Source organism: Lutra lutra, chromosome 5 (assembly GCF_902655055.1).
Source record: "Lutra lutra chromosome 5, mLutLut1.2, whole genome shotgun sequence".
In the NCBI taxonomy this organism is placed as follows: Eukaryota; Metazoa; Chordata; class Mammalia; order Carnivora; family Mustelidae; genus Lutra; species Lutra lutra.
This window is the reverse complement of record NC_062282.1, coordinates 3,939,921-3,957,708: the sequence shown is the minus strand read 5'-3', so window position 1 is coordinate 3,957,708 and position 17,788 is coordinate 3,939,921. Positions and strand designations below refer to the sequence as shown.

The following is a 17,788-nucleotide window of genomic DNA, read 5'->3' as shown; positions in this document are numbered from 1 at the left end:
TAGCACTCAGTTACCAAAGAAAATCACAAAAAGAGGAAAAGAACACATAAGAACAAAATATTTAAATAAAAATTCCATCAACCAAAAAAAAAAATACAATATTTAGATTTTAAAAAGTCAAAACAGGAAGGAGTTGCAATGCCGTTTCTCAGCTCTCCAAGTGCCCCCCAAGGAAACCAGTGCTATGCAGCTCCCCTACATACACATTCTACATGATCATCAGTTATAAATTAGTGAACGAAATAAAATTTTTGGTAAATTACCAAAACACCTACAGCTCCAATCCTTCCCAAAGTGCCTCATGCGCATTTCCTGAACTAAATGCATAAGCTTAGGCTAAAATGGTATTTTAAAGGATTCAATAGGAAGAGTCCTGTCCCTGAAATGCCTATGAACTAATTCAACACAAAACACAAAACTGAGTAAGGACATTCATATGAGATCTGCAAGTAAGGTCTGACAATTGAGAAATAAAAACAAACCTTACCTTTTCCCAGTTGAGAAAGGCTCTCAAACAGTTCCGGACCTCTCCTTTAGCACGTTGCCTGGCAACCAACTGCATTGCCTTATTAATCACCGATTGGGAAATAAATATGTCATGCCACATATTTGCAATGAACAAAGTCAGTTTCTCTGACTCTGGAAAATCTATGAGAAAACAAAACAAAACAAAACAAAACAAAAAAACCTTTATGTCTAATCAAGTGAATAAATTACAAGCTAAGAACCAATTTTAGTAATTTCACTTGTGCCTTGCAGGGTCTCTTACCGCTGAAGGCGGGTGCCCAAGGAGGCCCTGCTTTGTGCAAATCTGCTTCGTTCTCCCCCAACCGTTTCCCTTTGGCAAACCTTAACGAGTTTTGAAACATACGCAGCACTGTCTTACGAGAAGAGCCATCAGATCCAAACACGAAGCAACGGCAAGCCTCTCTCTTCAGACTTCTGCAACCCTAGAACCTCCCCATTTGAAAAGTGTCATTTCAGGCTATTTCTTATGCACTGGGAAGACAGAACTCACCTGTGCAACACATAAAAGGCTTCTGATATGAAGAGATGTTTTTATACATCATGGATGATAATCTTCTACTGTGAATGCTTTCCCACAGTGGGCTTGTTTAATCAACCTAACCCACATGCCGCTCACATACAATAAAATACTCTCAAGCACAGTCTGATGAATTCTGATGAATGATCATGTATGCAGAAGCCCCACCACAACCAACACATATTCCATCCTCCCAAACCCCATGGTCTGAACCCTTCCGGTGCCTCCCTTCGCCCCAGACACAGACAAGCCCGACCCGCTCACCGACACTGCAAGTTAGCAGTCTTTCCTCCACTGTCCGTCAGTGCATTCGGACAGCACGACTCTCTTCTGTCCGGCTGTCTGACTCAGCAGAATGCTTCCGCGACCTCACTTGCTGCCACCACCTCAGCAGCCCCTCACTTTGTGTGGCCAAGTTGTACTGAGCTGCTTGAGACCACACACCCGTCCTTCCTTCAGCTAACAGACGTCCGTCTCCAGCCCCGGGAGCCTGCCCGCGAAGATGCTGCGGGTATGTGAGCACCAGTCTAGGGGAGCTATGTCTCCACTTCTGCTAGATAAGGACCTGTGAGTGGGATTTCTGGGTCATATGACAAATGAAGATTTTGATCTAATAAGAAACTGTCCGTGTTTTGCAAGTTGGTTGAACCAGTCGACACAGATTTTTAACGTTTGGGAGGAAGCCACATCTTGTGTTTCCAGAGCAAGTAAGTCAAAGCAGATGCTGCTCATTCTATTCTGACCTGCTGCTTCGGAGACGGAAAATCCTCCCACCCCAGGACCCTCTCCACATGCTGCGCCATCTGCCCGGCATCTTCTCCCTCGCTTTTTTTTTTTTTTTTTTTTTAAGATTTTATTTATTTAACAGAGAGACACAGCTAGAGAGGGAACACAAGCAGCAGGAGAGGGAGAAGCAGGCTTCCCGTCGAGCAGGGAGCCCGATGCGGGGCTTGATCCCAGGACCCTGGGGTCATGACCTGAGTCGAAGGCAGACGTTTAACCGACTGAGCCCCTCAGGCGCCCCCTCCCTCACATTTCTTATAGGCACTTGCTGGTGTCTTCACACCTCAAGTTCAGAAGCCGCTCCGACAAGGAGAGCCTCTGTGACCCCTCAGCCTCACAAATCCCCCTCCACGGCACAGCCCCTCAAGGAACAGATCTCAATGGCTGCGTACAATGCATCCTTGAGGGGTAGGGGTAAGTAGGGACAAGACAGAATCCCTGCCCTGACAGAGCACACAATCTGGTAAGCGGAGACAGCAAACAAAAGGGTTTGGGATACAAGGCAAGCGGGGTAAGCACCATGAAGAAGCAGCCAGGAGCCTGCAGGAGGAAGGCCATGGGAGTCCCGACAACATGGGGGGATAGCTTCTGAGGGAGAGACCTGCTCCCCACGAGCCTGACGAGAAAGGGGGCTGGCGGTGTTTGACAAGAACAGAACCTCGCGGGGGCCTAGCAGAGTCCACGCTGCTCGCCTCGGTAGTACCCGCCACTGCGGGAGCCCCCCGTGCGCCAGGGCCACATGACCGGCAAATGTGGGCCTCACCATTGGGGCGTGTCTGTGTCTGGTACAGTCACCATCCAGGCCCTAACACCTAGCGAGCACACCATGAACTACTGCTGAGTCCACCAGTGACTGAAAGAGGAAACAAAGAAAGGAAGAGGGCCCCCGACGGCAGCCTCGCTCACAGGTGTACACATGCCGGGCACATTCCACTCCCCGCTTCACTAGCCCTGTGAGCTCCCTAAGAAGGATGAAAAACCTTGTCGAGGTAAGACTTTCTGATAGGAAATTGAGCTGCATTTGTTTATCATTTCTCTGTTTACAAATGTTCCCACTGAGGATGTCGTATTACAAAGGCTGACTCCTGGTCCACCCCATTAATGGGGATGGAAGCAGAGGAAAGGAAAAGGGGCTCCAGGAGAGCCCTCCTGCCCCCGCCCTCTGGTCCTCTTCTTGCTCCAGGCTCGCTACACCGTTGGACAGTTCTGCCTTCTCCAGCTTCGGATGCAGCACTGGGGTCTGTCTCTGACTTTACAATCATTCCCTTACCTCGTGTTGCCAGCATCTGACTCTTCAGTAACTACACCAGGAGGAGACAAACACGCAGTGATGAGAGACCCTGAATTATGTACCAGTGGACGTGTGTGTGTTGACAGAAGCACGTGTATGTCACGTCAATTCTCCCACTGAAAACCAGGCAGGGCGTGGGACAGCTAAGGCTCTTCATGGCCTCCGATAAATGCCCAAACATTAACGCTATTTTGAAAGATACACCGCAAACACTCAGCTGCAAACACAGATCCAAGCGTAACAACGAGGTAAACAGGCCGACGTGGGCCTCCAACACAGAAATGTCACTACCTAAACGTACCTTCCTTAAGTAGGCTATAGCAAAACAAACGAGCTCTTTCCAAGTCCCCAAGTTGCCGACAGATGCCCACATACACTCTGCAGAGGGCGTGAATGTAATTGCGCTCCACGGAGATCTTCTGAAGTTTCAGTTCTGAGAGAATAGAGTGCAGCAAGCACTCTGCCAAATGCTAGGTTTGAGAAAAAGAAGAAAAAAGAAAAGGTAACGTACACTTGAATTGCTTCTGTCTGCTAAATAGCTAAAGTTACAAAACTGAAGTAGGGCCATGAATCTCGCGCTCTACCAGCCAGCAGAAAAGAGCGGTCACTGTGGCAAACCACCTGCTTTTACTCAGCCCAGTGACCCACCCCCCGTCCCCTGCCGGGTGTGGGGGGCAAGAGGTCCAAACCTGCAGGCTGCCTGCAGGTGCCAGGGGCCCTGCCCGAGCACATCCGTGTGCCTGCCGCCACGCCAAACAAGTAAACTTCCTTGGTTTGGGCTAAAATAATTTTGTGTGTGTGCATTACACTCACTCTACAGTCTTCTCCCATTCCTGTTTTCTGAATTCTGATGTGCCCTACACATTTATCCTGTTTAGGTCTTAAAAATACTGGGCAACAATTTTCCTACTTAAGAAGAAGGGCATTAAATAATTTGATCTATTTGTTCACTTGAAAATAAGTTATCTTTTCAAAGTGACATGTATTACTTCCTATACTTTCTGGAAGTAAGCAATATACAGAAACCACATCCGCATTGTTACCACTATGACTCTCAGGACGTGCAGCTAACCAGCACAGCGCGAGCCACGAGACACTGGAAAGAATCCACACAAGGGTCGACATGGGAACTTGGAAAATACAACCCTAGAGAAGTCCTAATACCCCAGCTGTGTGAATCCGCACAGTGTTCCCACTTTAACTGTTCCTATCCTGAAACCAAGATCAGTTCCTGTTTCATCGGTGACAGATATTAAAGGAGGCACAGGGGAACCCCTAGCTCTCTTTCTAGAAGGTGCTCAGACTCAAATGTGTGTGCACTGTCCACAGAAAAGGCTCCATTACAGGAGAATAATTTGATGCTTTGGAGCAAACCATTTTGAGCTTTTAATCATGTTGGAATTGATGGGAAATATGCAACTGTCGTCCTGACAATCACTTTCATTTCTTTAAAACTTTAAGGTATTTGATGAATACAAATGATCAGATCGCCAGTGTCTTTTCACAACTCAAGTACACAAAATGCTGACTAGAAACAAAGTGTAGGTCACAATGTTTATACGGGTATCTGTCTGTCTCGGAAATCAAGTTTCTGCTCAGGGTCATCTACCACTTCACTGAGAGCAGACAGCCTGTCTCTGAGGACATGCAATTCCTAGTGCTCCTACAGAAGAGCAACCACGTACCTTTTTGGTTGTGCTAAACTCATGAACAACTTCCTTCTCTTGATCTCTCATGACAGGCTTTTTGGAGATATTTCCCACATACACATGACTTCGAATGACAGGTAAGAGATCAAAAGACGACTCTGCGATCTTCTTCAGTGCATCAGCTATGGCTTTGTCATGGGACTCTACAGTTTCTTTTGGGTTTGGAGGCAACTGTGAAACCGCACTGACGGTCAGAGGAGAACTTTCTTCCTCTGCCGCCACAGCTTCAGTTTGAGGGAGGCTCCTCCGGAGGGCCTTGCTGACTCCTTCTGTAGTGGTGCCCCCAGTTTCTGGTTCTGGGGACCTGCTGTCCAGCCGTAGTCTTTTGGCGCTCCTCAGCGTAGATGCAGACAATGTCCTTTTCCCCCCTGCATCCTGGCGAGTCCCCCCATCTCTGGATTTGTCCTGACTACAGTCACTCCCTGAGCTGCCCCCTGTCTTAACAAAGGCGGTGGATGTTGAGGTGATTGCCTTGAAGCCTGTGATAGCACTGACAGGCCCCACTAAGCTCTTACGGTCTGCAGGAGGACCTCGAGTGAGCTGAATGTTCCCTTTGAGAATGTTGAGGGTACGGGCCCTGGCAGACAGCTCTGGGTACATGGTGTCGAGGATTTTAACGGAATTCTCCTGGGGTCCAGCCACAGCCGTGTGGGCAGAAGCCAGAGGCGGGAGGCGGCCAGGCACAGGGAGGGCATGCTTTGGGGTAGCAGCACAAAATTGCAAGGGTGATGACACTATCCTCTCGCCGGCCGGTGCAGCAGATGGGGACGGAGATGTGCATGGGGGAGAGAGGCATCCCGGCTCTTCCAGCAAAGGAGACATCACAGGAGGCACAGGGAGTTCACACAAGGGAGAAATCTGGCCAAGAGGAGAGGTAGGTGAGGAGGGAGAGGAAGTTGCTAGCAGCGGAGAAACTGGCTGCGAAGTCCTTGGAGGTGTAGCGACCAGAGGAGCAAGCAAGGGCGGCAGAGGGGGCCCTACCTCCTGCCGGATTTTACTCAGGGTATCAGAACAATCTGTAGGAGTTGATGTGTCAGCATTGGCTAGAATGGTCTGAGTTTGATTTCTCTGAGTTTTTGTGCTCTCTCTTTCCCCTGAAAATGACTGAGAACCTTCATTCTGATTAGTTTCAACTCGGCCTGATGCCAAAGCCTTTGCCGACCTGTTTGATTGATCTTTGTTTGAAATCTTTGATCGATTCTTATTTTTGCTGAATGGCTCTAGTTTTGAGTTAAAGTACGTGTGATCAGATGCAATGGTCTGAGACTCAAAGTTCTGATCATAGATCTCAGAACTAATCCTTACGCTAGGTTTGACAGGCCTGTTACGCAAACGACTTTTATCAAAGTTGGTGCTCTGGCTACTGCTGGAAATTTCCTCTTGGGCACATGATAGGGTGCTGCCGCACTGGGGCTCCTGAAATGGAGGGCCAGGGTGACCGGTCTCTGGAGACTTCTCCATGGAAGTAAGGGAAATGAAGCCAGCTCCCAGGCCTCCTCCATCTGGGGAAACAGGGATGTCTTCGGGAGTGTCACACAGTATGACCTGGTCCACATTTGGCATGAGAGCTACCCCATTTATGATGGTCCAGTGGTCCCCTTTTTCAATGACGAGATTTTGATCCTTATTGATGAGCACGTTTATGACTTCGGAGGTCACTGTTGATATCTGGCACTGAAACGTCGTTTCTGCCCCCTCTTCAGCACTGCCTTCTGTGGTCTGCCCCACCACGGAGTCAGAGCGCTGGGGGGAGGACTCTGCCCCACTGCGGATCGGGCTGGTGACACTGGGAACACCCTCAGGACTGCCAGGAGTGACTTCGTTACTCGATGAGCCGCTAGCAGGAGAACGACCCTTGCCAGTCATGCTGGCTACTGGAGGGGATGTACCTGAAGGGTGTGGCGGGAAGCCACTCGCCCCCTGAGGGGGGACATGCTCTCTGACAGGCTCACTGGTCACGTCATCGTGCGTATTTGAGAGTACTAAGTCAGCAGCGTCTTTTCCAGGAGAGCTCTCACAGCTGGCCTGAAGCTCCTGTCCAAACCTGGTGAGCACCTCAGACAGCGTTTCCAAGGAGCGCCGTGTGAGCTGACCTGTGCTCTTCAGAGGACCGTCCTCTTCCTCGGATTCAATCCACTCTTCAGAGGTTTCAAGGGTTTCTTCTTCACAGAGCTGCTTTCTGTACTTTCCTCCTGAGAGGTCACCTGGCTTTAAGTCTTTGTTCATTTCTTTATGCAGGGTTCCTTTGCTAGAACATTCTGAAACAGAGTCCCCTGAACTGTAATCTCTTAACTGACAACTTTCAAGAAACATCACGACCTCTGATGTAGAGAGCCCGTCGATCTCAGAAAGAGTACTGATGTTGAAGTCCTGCAGCGCGGAGGTCAGACAGCCCACCTCGACGGAAGGCCGGGTCTCGGCTGCGCCAGCACCTGGGGCTCCTAAACCTCTTCTGGAGGCGTGAGCAGCCCCCAGCGGTCTGTCCCCCAGCACGGCTTCGGGCTCACTTTCCCCCTCGCTGCCACTAGGCGCCTCACTCTCCTCCACCTCTGTGTCACCACCTTCTCCCTCCCGAATGCCCATGTAACAACACACAGGCCCAGCGAGAGCACTCGCAGGGACAGCACGCGTCTCCTCATCTTTTCTGAGAATCGCCGATGGGAGAGCCGTCCCTGTGGTACCTGGACCTTCAGGAGAGGCCCTGCCAGGAGTCTGAGACGGCAGCTCTGGGGACTCCTGCAGGCTCGGGCGGACACGGGGAGAGCCCTCCGGGATGGCCAGGACCTCGCTACCAGATCTGCCCGTGCCCCCATAGGGCACTCTGTCAACAGCGAAACTTCTTGACGCTGGCACTTCTGGAGCGGGACGGAGTCGGTCCCCATCCAGCCCAGAGGAGTCCAGACTCGCAGCATGAAGGAGCAGACTTTGCTTCGGCACTGCCTCCTGTGCTGAGGCTTCGGTTGTGACGTCTTGATTTGGGACAGGGATGTTTTTGGGAGAGAAAGATGGTTTGCTATTTGTGGAACAATGAGAACTTCCGACTGAAGAACCACTTGGAAAACTGAAATTTAATTTTCTCCATGAGGCAGAAACTTGTGGCGAGGTCCCTTCATTAGCAGCCGCTCCCTGGGCAGCCCACGCCGTGTCCTCTCTCTCTCCATCACGTCTGGCTACAGAGGACGTGGGAACAGCCCCAGGACCGGCGTGTGCTGCCCCGAAGGGAGGCTCAGTCCTCCGCTGCCTCCAGGGTTCCAGTCTAGCACTCTGCACTGTGTCGGGCCGGGCCTGCTTGGTGATCACAGACACTTGGTTCGGCAACAGTGACGTAGCAGCCCTGAGCCCCATGGGGTTATTTTCTGAGGCAAGTTCAGGCTTCGATGTGGACCGTCTACTTTCTAAGGATGCTGCTGCCTGTTGTACCTGATGGTTAGTCTTCTGTTCGGGTTCTGACTTAGCCCTTAGCCTTTCTTCCCCACCTCTTCTTAACACATCACTATGGTGCCATGAAGGGCTTTTAAAACCAAACCCACCCTTGGTCAAGCCACGCTGAGACTCTAGCAATGGTGTAGAATCTGCCCTAGTCAGGGGGAGCTCAGCTCTGGGACCCTGGCTTCTGCACTGTGCGTCTTTCATAGCTTTTATAAATACTGACTGTGCAACTGAACAGACTTTGGGAATGCCTTTCAAAACATCTGTGGACTTGACCTCACTGCTGCTTTCATTATTAAAATGTGATGCTCCCAACTCAGGGCTCAAAGCACACAAGCTATTCTCCAGATGGTTCTCTCCGGCAGGACAGTCTGGGGGCTCAGGCTGCAGATCTAGCACGTTCAAGGTTTCAGCTTGTAACTGCTGTTCTGAGTGGTGCAGTTCCACAGCGGTAACTTTAGCAGGAATGTGTTGGTCATGAGCATACGTCAATCCAGAGGAAGATGGAGAGTCACTGCAGACAGACGATGCTCCCGAGGTAGAAGAGGAAGAAAGGCTGGCATCACCACGCAGCCCTGGGGCACCCACTGCGTCACCTACATCGTCCTCTGGCTCAGGCGATGCTCCTAAAATGAAGTCTTGAGCATCCCGTCTCCTTCCTGATACTCCACACATTCCCTGGAGGTGGTCAGAGATTGACAGATGGTCTGATTCAAGAGGGATTTCATTACTTAGTGTCCACTTAGTAAACTGTGATTTGGGTGATCCTATCATTTTGGATAGTAGGGTTTTTCCTTCAGATTCCATGAGTTCACTGAATGGCCTCTTGCCGAGGGGAGAGGAACACACGTCAGACTTCCGGAGGGCCGCTCCCCTGCCCTGTGCCCGGCTGCCAGACGACGTCTCAACACACACGTTTCTGATGGGTTCATGAAGTGTGTTCTCAGTCTGCACCGACTTATCCACCTCCCTAACCTCTCTCTGTCTTTGTGCCTCATCTGAAATGGCTCTTCTCCCATCACTCGCGGACTCAGATGACACCATCCAGTGTTTCTCGTGAGCTACGGAGTATGCAGCTGAAGGCTCTCTCAGCGTTGCTGTGAACGTCCCAAACCCGACAGTTGTCACTTCATTTACTTCCAGCGTAGTCAGAGCCTGGGAGGCTTCATGTGATTTGAGCTTTTCCTCCCAGGTACCACCACTTCCTTTACTTTTTCTGGATGAATCAAAATACTGTGATTCAGATGTCTCATCTTCTGAAACAGACTCAGCAGAATTTCTATGTTGGGACAATTCATTATCACTGGAATCTGTATACTCTCCGAAGTAGGTTTCCTTAAAAACGAATGAGTTATTCTTATTAGTTAACTGTTAACTAAAATGACTAAACATACCTAACAATTAAATGCCTTAAAAAGCGATTCTTATGAAATACTAATTGGACCGACTATATATAACTATCAATTAAATGCATTCCTGAAGAATCCTTTCAGACACAGCCAAGGAAAGGGTAGCTCCCTGTCCGGAAGCTGCCAGCAGGGAGAGGAGCTGCGGTCTGAGCAGCCAGCTGCCACCATTCCCGGACCCGTCTCCCCGAGCTCCCCACACTCCCACCGCACGCTCCTCCCACAACAGACACAGCCAGGATTAGTCTATCCTCCAAAGGGCCAAACATTCCTACTCTCCGGCTCTTCCTCCCCGTTTCCGGCACAGAACATGTCCAACTCTGGCTGCACAGCCTTCCATCCCCCTGCTTCCAGGTCACTCCTCTGCAGGCGTCCAGCTCCAGCACAGCAGAACTGGTGGCCACTCCGGGGAGCGACCTCCAAGTACCTCCTGCAGACATGTCCTCGTGCCTGGGCTGCATCTGCGATGCTGTCACCAGGTGAACGAGATCTACCTCTTTCAACAGTATGCACACTGACACTGCCGCTTCCCACACAGCCCTCTCCCCTCTCTGCTCCAGAAACCCCCACACCCCAGCGCAGCCCCTGCTGTTTTGGCTGAACTGCCCTGTCACATGGCACAGCAGGAGAGCCGGTTCCTCCACCGCCTGGCCTCCTTCTGACCACCACGCTCCTGGTTCTAAAATCCTATTGCACGTGTCCTCCTGCAAGCCCCATGCATGCCTGCATCCCCAGCTGACACTGACGAGGCACCCCCGCCCCCGGAGCAGGGCTGCTGGTTTCTTTCCTTTGCTATGCGCAGCCTCCCCGCCGCCTCCACCTCTGCAACCACCACACTAAAAACCTCACCAAATGCTGCTCATCGGCCTCCTAACGTTTCTCAAACCAGCCCCACCTCCTGGACCCCAGTGCCGCTGCGGGGATGAGATGTCGAGAACGCTGGAAGCTGCTGATTCAGTCAGGGATATCCCCCTATGCTCTTACCTCTGTCCAGATTATCCCCACTCCCTACTCGATCACACAGAGGCTAAACGGAAACTTGCAACTGAACGTCTATCATTAAATCCACTTCCCAGATCCACCAAGGACTTCCTACTGCCCTCACGATAAAATGGAAAGTCCTAAGGACACAGATGGCCTCTGCTGACCTGGCAAGCATGAATGTTCTCCGGCACAAGCTCACCTTCAGCCCCACGGCCCTGTGTAAAGAGGTCCTCCACCTGAAGCACCCCACCCGCTTGAACACTCAGCTGGGTCCCGTCTTCCCGGAGCATCCCTGCCCTCCTTGGCCTCCCTCAGGAGCCAGCCTCTGGCCTGGGTCCTCTCCAGCTGGTGTGCCCCCGGCCCGGCAGTCTCTACTACAGCTGTGCGATCACCTGCTCCCTCCCCCGCCCAACTGCCACACAAGATCCAGCCAAGTGGTAACCACGGACTAAGTCACATCCGTGTTCCCAGGCCAAGCACGGCCCTGGAACAGAAGAGATGTACACTGCTTCCTGAAGAAAGGGAGTGACTCAAAGCAATGCATTTATCTGCTCCTTAAGCCAAAAAGCATACAAATCTGCTTCATCAAGGCTTAACTCCCTAAGAATTTACAATAAACCACTCTGCAAACACATGAAGAGGTGATGAAGTCATCAAACGGAAGCGGGGAATCTGGCAAACACAGGTTAATGGGCATGTGTGCTACGTACATGGATTCCCCATCTCCGACAAGTTCCAAGCCTGCAACCATGCCTTAATGCATTCACTGCGTTAGGTTCCAGGCAGCAGAGAGAAGAACAACTTGAACACGGTCCTCCCACAGGGGAATGTGAATTAGGTTGCGGATAAAGATACACAGAATGCAACCTTAAGTGAACATGTCATGGGCTCCACGTTCTTGTAAAGAGCATGGGCATGCCCTCGTCAATGCTCACATCTGCCCCAAGAAAGTCTGGTTTGAATATCACTGAGCAGCACTCCCTGAATACAGCCAACGTTGTCAGCATGAGCAACGTGCCCGCATGAGAACTCAAATGCCAAGTGCAAACTCACAGGCGCCAGTGAAGAAGGTAACGTGCTCAGGGGTGGTAGGGACACCAAAGGGGGTGACGGCACCGGAGACAACAGAGGAGGGGGAAGTCTGAAGAAGTCAACTGCAGCCTGGAGGTCTTCATCGAAACAGTGATCACGATCAGAGAAGTCAGTACTGTCCTCGTCAGTCCTTGGCACCTCAAGTTCAGGATGCCGGCCCTCGTTAGCTACATGGTCACTGCAGTGCGCGGCTCCACTGTACTCGTGTCTCCCCACACGTCTACATGCAGAGAAGTCGCCCTCTATTTCCATGGACAGTTCTGCCAGGCACGTCTGCACAGCTGCGGCTCGGAGTGGCCTGCCGCCTGCTGGAGGGGGCACACCATCGTCCCTGGGCTCTGTGGGCCCCGGGTTTTCTTTGGCAGGTTTCTCTGTGGGAGAAAAAAAGTTAAGTATCAAACATACGAAACATTAAGAAAACTTAAAAAATTACCCTAAGTATTCAAAATGCCTGCTTTATTGAAGAAACCCAAAACACAAGAACATTTTTTAAAAGACACCCATTCCCTTTCTACTGAATGATCACTCTGTAAGACCCACACACACTTCATGGAGGTGCGATTCCCTCACAGTAAGCAGGACAAGGAGAAGGGCAGGTGGGCGAGGCGAGGCCCCGTGGCCCACGGGCCTCAGGCCGCACGGGTGGAAAGGCATCACGGTGGCGGGAACGGGCGGGCCTTGTTGGCACACTCCCCATTTCAGTAACTATCTTTCCACACAACCAGCAGCATTCGGAGACACATCTTCGTGCAGAGAGACTGACAGGGAACACAATTTCGTCTGTCTGCAAAACAATAAAAAACCAGCCAACGATCAAGCCTACCCGATAACCACATCTGTACACTGCTGCAGTGAAGAAACTCAACCAGGTCACATACAGACGTCGCATTACGGTGCAATGGGAAAGTTACTGTAAAAAGCCAGTGGTTTGGGGGTCTTGGTTTTGATGAGCTGCCGTGGTGCTAATTATCAGTGAAAAGATTTGTGTCCTGGGAAGTAACCGCAAATAACCATTCTTCATACTCGAAAGCTGGACATAAGGACTCAAGGCTCCCTGGAGAAGTGACTGACGATAGGGCCGGCGAGTGGAAAATACAAACAGGGCCTGAAACACCTTGCAGAGCCAGAAAGAAGTTCTCAAAACAGGTTGGGGTAGGCCTCAAGGGCCCAGGAGCCAACCCGAAAACAGTCCCAACAACGAAAGCTGGAGCAATATGAACGATGAAATAAACAAAAGTTACGAAGTACAGAGCAGAGAATAAAGAGTTCCAATTAGTGAATGTAGAAGGACATAGAATTAAAATCAGCACAGACCACGCAGCAACCGTAGCACGCAGGCTTCATCGGTTGATGCTAGGATCAGCGGGCCAGAGCGGGGAGAAAGTGACTAACTGCAGAGCATCCACGTGTCTCTCTCAAGATAATTCACAGTAACGTAACACTGGGGAAGCCTGGCAGACACCGCCTTAAACAAGCACCTCCACTGTCACCCCATGTCATCCATCCCGCCATTCCCTCCCCGGTACAATGTCCGGAGCAGAGCACAAGGGTGCCACTGCAGAGTTCCTGCTGGAGAGAATCAAACTTCACTTAATATGAGGAAAGAGCACACAAGACAAAACTGATAGGTTTCCTATGAAATGATGCTTCCTCTCTGAAAGTAGGGAAGACAGGAGACAAAAAGACGCGGATGAACCGCCGGACCTGGGGGCCGAAAGGCAGAAGGCTGCTAGGTGCAAGGTGGGCTCCGGGGACCAACACATGCCCAGAGACTTCCATGTGAGCTTTCACTTAGCTAACCGTCTCGCACCAAGGGTTAAATTTAGGGGAATCTGGACTCGGAGTCTAAGAGAATTCCCTGCACTATTTTTGTAAACCTTCTCATATAAAAACAAAAAATTACAAAAACAAAAAGAGTATGTTTTAAGACTGAAGATTCCAGGGCACAAAAAAAAAAAAAAAGATTCCAGGGCACCTGGGTGGCTCAGTGGGTTAAGCCTCTGCCTTCGGCTCAGGTCATGGTCTCAGGGTCCTGGGATCGAGCCCCGCATCGGGCTCTCTGCTCAGCAGGGAGCCTGCTTCCCCCTCTCTCTCTGCCTGCCTCTCTGCCTACTTGTGATCTCTGTCTGTCAAATAAATAAATAAAATCTTTAAAAAAAAATGATTAAATAGGGAGCCCCTTTAATAACATCTTAAACAACATAAAATCAAGTGCTTAGAATAAAACATAGCGACTAGCTGATGAAGCTGACTGAGAATAGGCCCGGGCTACTTCTGCCCGAGCAGATGAGGACTTGGACCCTGAGCCTCAGAGGCTGGCTCAGGAGACCCAGGTGCCACGTGCTTGTATCAGCAGTGTCACCACACGGCACGTGGCAACTGACTGAACAGCGCCCCATCCAACAGGCCTCTCTCCATCTCACAAAATCTCACGGAGTCAAGCACAAATGAGAATCAGCAACTTGCCTGGTAACACTTTTCTGAGGGAACTCTGCCTTCTGGAGCCTGAGAGAGAAAACTAGGTACATGTCTCTACAGACTCAGATCCTCGGCAATCTGTGAACTCATAGCAGCGAATCATAAGAAACCAGTATAATAGGGGGGAAAAAAAAAGTTAAGTAAGGAGCATTTTAATCTTATGCATGACAGCTAACTTCTCCCCATCCACTCTGGGATGACTAACACCTATTTTCAAAGCTTAAATCCTAAGTAGGGTGTAACTGAGAACGTGGCAGAAGGCCTCCACAGCTTTGCCTGCAGATCAAGAGAGCCCACAGATGAAGCCAAACCTGAAAATGAGCAGACCGTGCTGCAGAGTACTAATGTGATATGACAGCATGAAAGGACACCACTGCTTATCGGACAACACCAGTATTCTAAAGGAGACAGCGAATGTACAGCAGACAGTTCAACCAAAGGAACTGGTTACAAAAGTAAACCCAATGAGGCTGCTACCGGACAGAGGATACCGTGAAATAATCCGGAGAGCACCACGCCTCCCCAGAACTCTGCATGTTCCTGCCACACGCACTCCACTATGAGTCCTTCCCGCTTCCTCGCACGTCCTCTGACGAAAGCCACCACTGGAACAGTACAGGCCAAATGCACTTACTGAGACGAGAAGCCACGCTGAAGGGGAAGGGGCTCTGTAACTGCAAGGACCCGTTCCAATTTATCTCATTCTTTCAATGTCAGATTCAGGAGGCCGCAAAGGCTGAAGGCATATAATGCCCACGGTAAACATTTCTACTTCCATGCATGACATGTACTTCTGGAAGCTTCTCTCACCTGTGATGCATCGGCTGCCTTCACCAGGCAGTCTGTGTGTTGTGTTTATGCAGAGCCAGAGCTCCTTCAGAAGCAGCTTTACTTTTCCTGCACAAAAGAGTAGAGTATTAACGACATGTCATTTGGCTCAATCTACAAAAGGCCGACACGCACACTCCTGGGAAATCAGGATCTCTTAGGGACTGGGGAAACAGCTAGGGACCAAGGCTTCTTCCCCAAATCCAACCACTGTGCATAAATCGCTAAGCTGCTGCTGGGAAGGCCTGCAACGCTCCAGCTGAACCATGAGGACAGGCTTGTTTTTTCCCCAGGGCTAAGGGGAATGGGAGGGCACGAGACTCATAAGACCAAATCTACTTGCTGGTAAACGTCTTTATCACCTATTTGTATGAATGGACCATACACTTTCTACAGAAAGTGGGGAGAGATGAGGGACAGAAGCACAGATATAGTGTCTGATATAAGAAACGCTGGCTCTACATTTACTGCAAACAATAGCAGAAAACACCCCTCAGTGACATGAGGGTGTCAGAGAACTCATCAGAACTGACCATGCTGGGTAGAGCGTCCAATTCATGATCTCAAGGCTGTGAGTTCAAGCCTCACGCTGATGTAGAGATTACTTTAAAAATCTTAAAAGACAAAAATCAAAAGACAAAAAAACTGGCCATGTTGTAACTAACCTGGGGGCTTTGTGGAGAATAGAAGATTCATTAACAGTCTTACGGGGTTAACAGGGCGAAAGACAGAAACGTGTGTATATAAACGGTGGAAAGGAAGAGATTATCGCACAAACAGGCAGACTCACAGAGAAACATAAGCTTTTAAAAGGGAAGTGAAAGCCTTGGAATTTTTATACATTTTCAAAGGGATTAGGATTCCTAGAATAGTTAAGAACCACTGGTTCAGGTTGAAAGGTACACATTTCTACAGATTTAGATCCTCTATGATCTGTGAATTCAGATCGTTTTAAATACAGCAAGCCTAATGAAATTCATATAACTAAGAAGTGACACTATGGTTTTACAGTGAGTTTAACATTAATGTATACACATTCCCAAAAAACTGCCAGAACAAAAAATATTCATAAAAATTTAAGTATGACTAGCTTGTGGCCAGATATGCATAAAAAGACCAACCACGCTAATAAAAATTCAACTAAAAAATACTTTAAGTATTAGATAATTTCAGGCCTCCTCAAGTTCTATTATAATTTCCCTTAAGTTCTTAAATTGGCCTGAAGCATTTATTGAAAATACTGAAATCTTTAATCCAGTTCTAGAGAAGATGAAAAACCAACCTTTTAACCCAAAATATCTGCAAGAACTCACATATTTGGAAATAGGTCAGCCCTATTTAAGCCGGCCAACTGTATCACTCCACAAAGAGCACTGTCCCCAGAAGAGCGGGCCAGGGTAAGTGGTGAGGACACAGTAACAAGGCAAGCTTAAAAGTTTCCCATTTCCAACCTCTCTGAAGCTCAATCGACTTCTGACTGTCACTGTGTATGAGCCACACCCATTCTCGAGTTTGAAAATTCTGTGATCGAGTAACTTATCTGCATTGTGATTTAACCTACCCAAAAGCCTGCTTCCAAATACTGTAATGCCCTTTGCTTAAATGCCCTGACCAGGGTCCCTGTGTATTACGTATACCCAAAGCAGCAAACAAGGAACCTTAAAAAAAAAGAGAGAAAGTTACTTTTCTATTCCTATGGAAGCTATTAAGCAGAGCTATGCCTTTTCTGAGCACTTGTTCACGACCTCTAATCTCACAAGACAGAACTATCCATTCCCAGTAAAGCAGGAAAACACAAACACCACCCCTCCAAAAAAACCCCGCACTGTGGCTTCATTACTTAGCTGTGAAGAGAAAAGCTCATTATGTTGAACCGCACACCTTCCACCAACCCCCTACAATCCTGCCCGTATCAAAACCTAAGGCGTCCATGCGTGTCCCTGTACTTGTCTGCTCTGCTGGCCTGTCTGGCGTCACACGAACACCGCGCTCCCACAGTGAGACCGTGTTTTACAACCCGGGTGGGCATGAGCCTCACTAAGGTTTTTCCTTTTCAAAAACCTGATTATTCCAAACATCAATTATTCTACCCTGATAAGCCTAAATTTACCATCTGCTTGCCCTTTCCCATCTAAAACTCAGTGGGATTTGAGTAAGACTGGATCTTTAGAAATACGTCTGGGGAAACCTCCCATCTTTATGCCGTGAGCCTCTAATCCAGTAACAACGTTCACTCCTGTGTTCTGGGCTTTCACACTCTTTCGCAGCTTTACAGGCTTCTTCACAGAGGCCTTGCACAATGCTCTCAGATTTTTCTCTTCCTAGATGTGTTGATCCCATTGCCTTAACAGGTGGTTCTCATTCCGTCCTGATTCCGATAGGCTGAGGACAGTGCACTCGATGTGCCCAAAGCCTGTACCACCACTCTGCCACACTCCTGTACTTGTTTTCCAACTGAGTCTACCGAGAGTCTCATCATTTGAAACCATGACAATTCTGCCTCGTCCTTATCAGTACTTACAGCGCCCGCTCTTCCATGAGGGCTCTGCTGCACAGCTCAGCGGGGCCCCCAGTGCATAATAAAGAATGGAGGTAACCAGAAGCACCCGTGCCTACTTCTGACGGTAAAGACCAGGCTCTTCAGCTTCCACCTTTCTCAATTTCCAAACGTGTTTTTCTACCATTACCTCACCAAATATTTATGAAAAATGGGTGCCGTATTGAGATGATCGTATCATTTTTC

At 49.4% G+C, this 17,788-nt stretch overlaps 1 protein-coding gene across 3 annotated transcripts in view; it reads right to left on the bottom strand.

Annotated features, from left to right (window-relative positions):
* ICE1 (interactor of little elongation complex ELL subunit 1) overlaps positions 1-17,788 on the bottom strand; it is a 59,941-nt gene that overhangs the window by 16,052 nt on the left and 26,101 nt on the right. For all 3 annotated transcript variants that reach the window (XM_047729223.1, XM_047729224.1, XM_047729225.1), the window contains 5 exons: positions 15,028-15,114; positions 11,701-12,110; positions 4,805-9,592; positions 3,421-3,589; positions 488-648 (listed from right to left, as the gene is read on the bottom strand). In XM_047729223.1, coding sequence (XP_047585179.1) covers positions 488-648; positions 3,421-3,589; positions 4,805-9,592; positions 11,701-12,110; positions 15,028-15,114 — 5,615 coding nt within the window. The remainder of the gene's footprint in view (positions 1-487; positions 649-3,420; positions 3,590-4,804; positions 9,593-11,700; positions 12,111-15,027; positions 15,115-17,788) is intronic.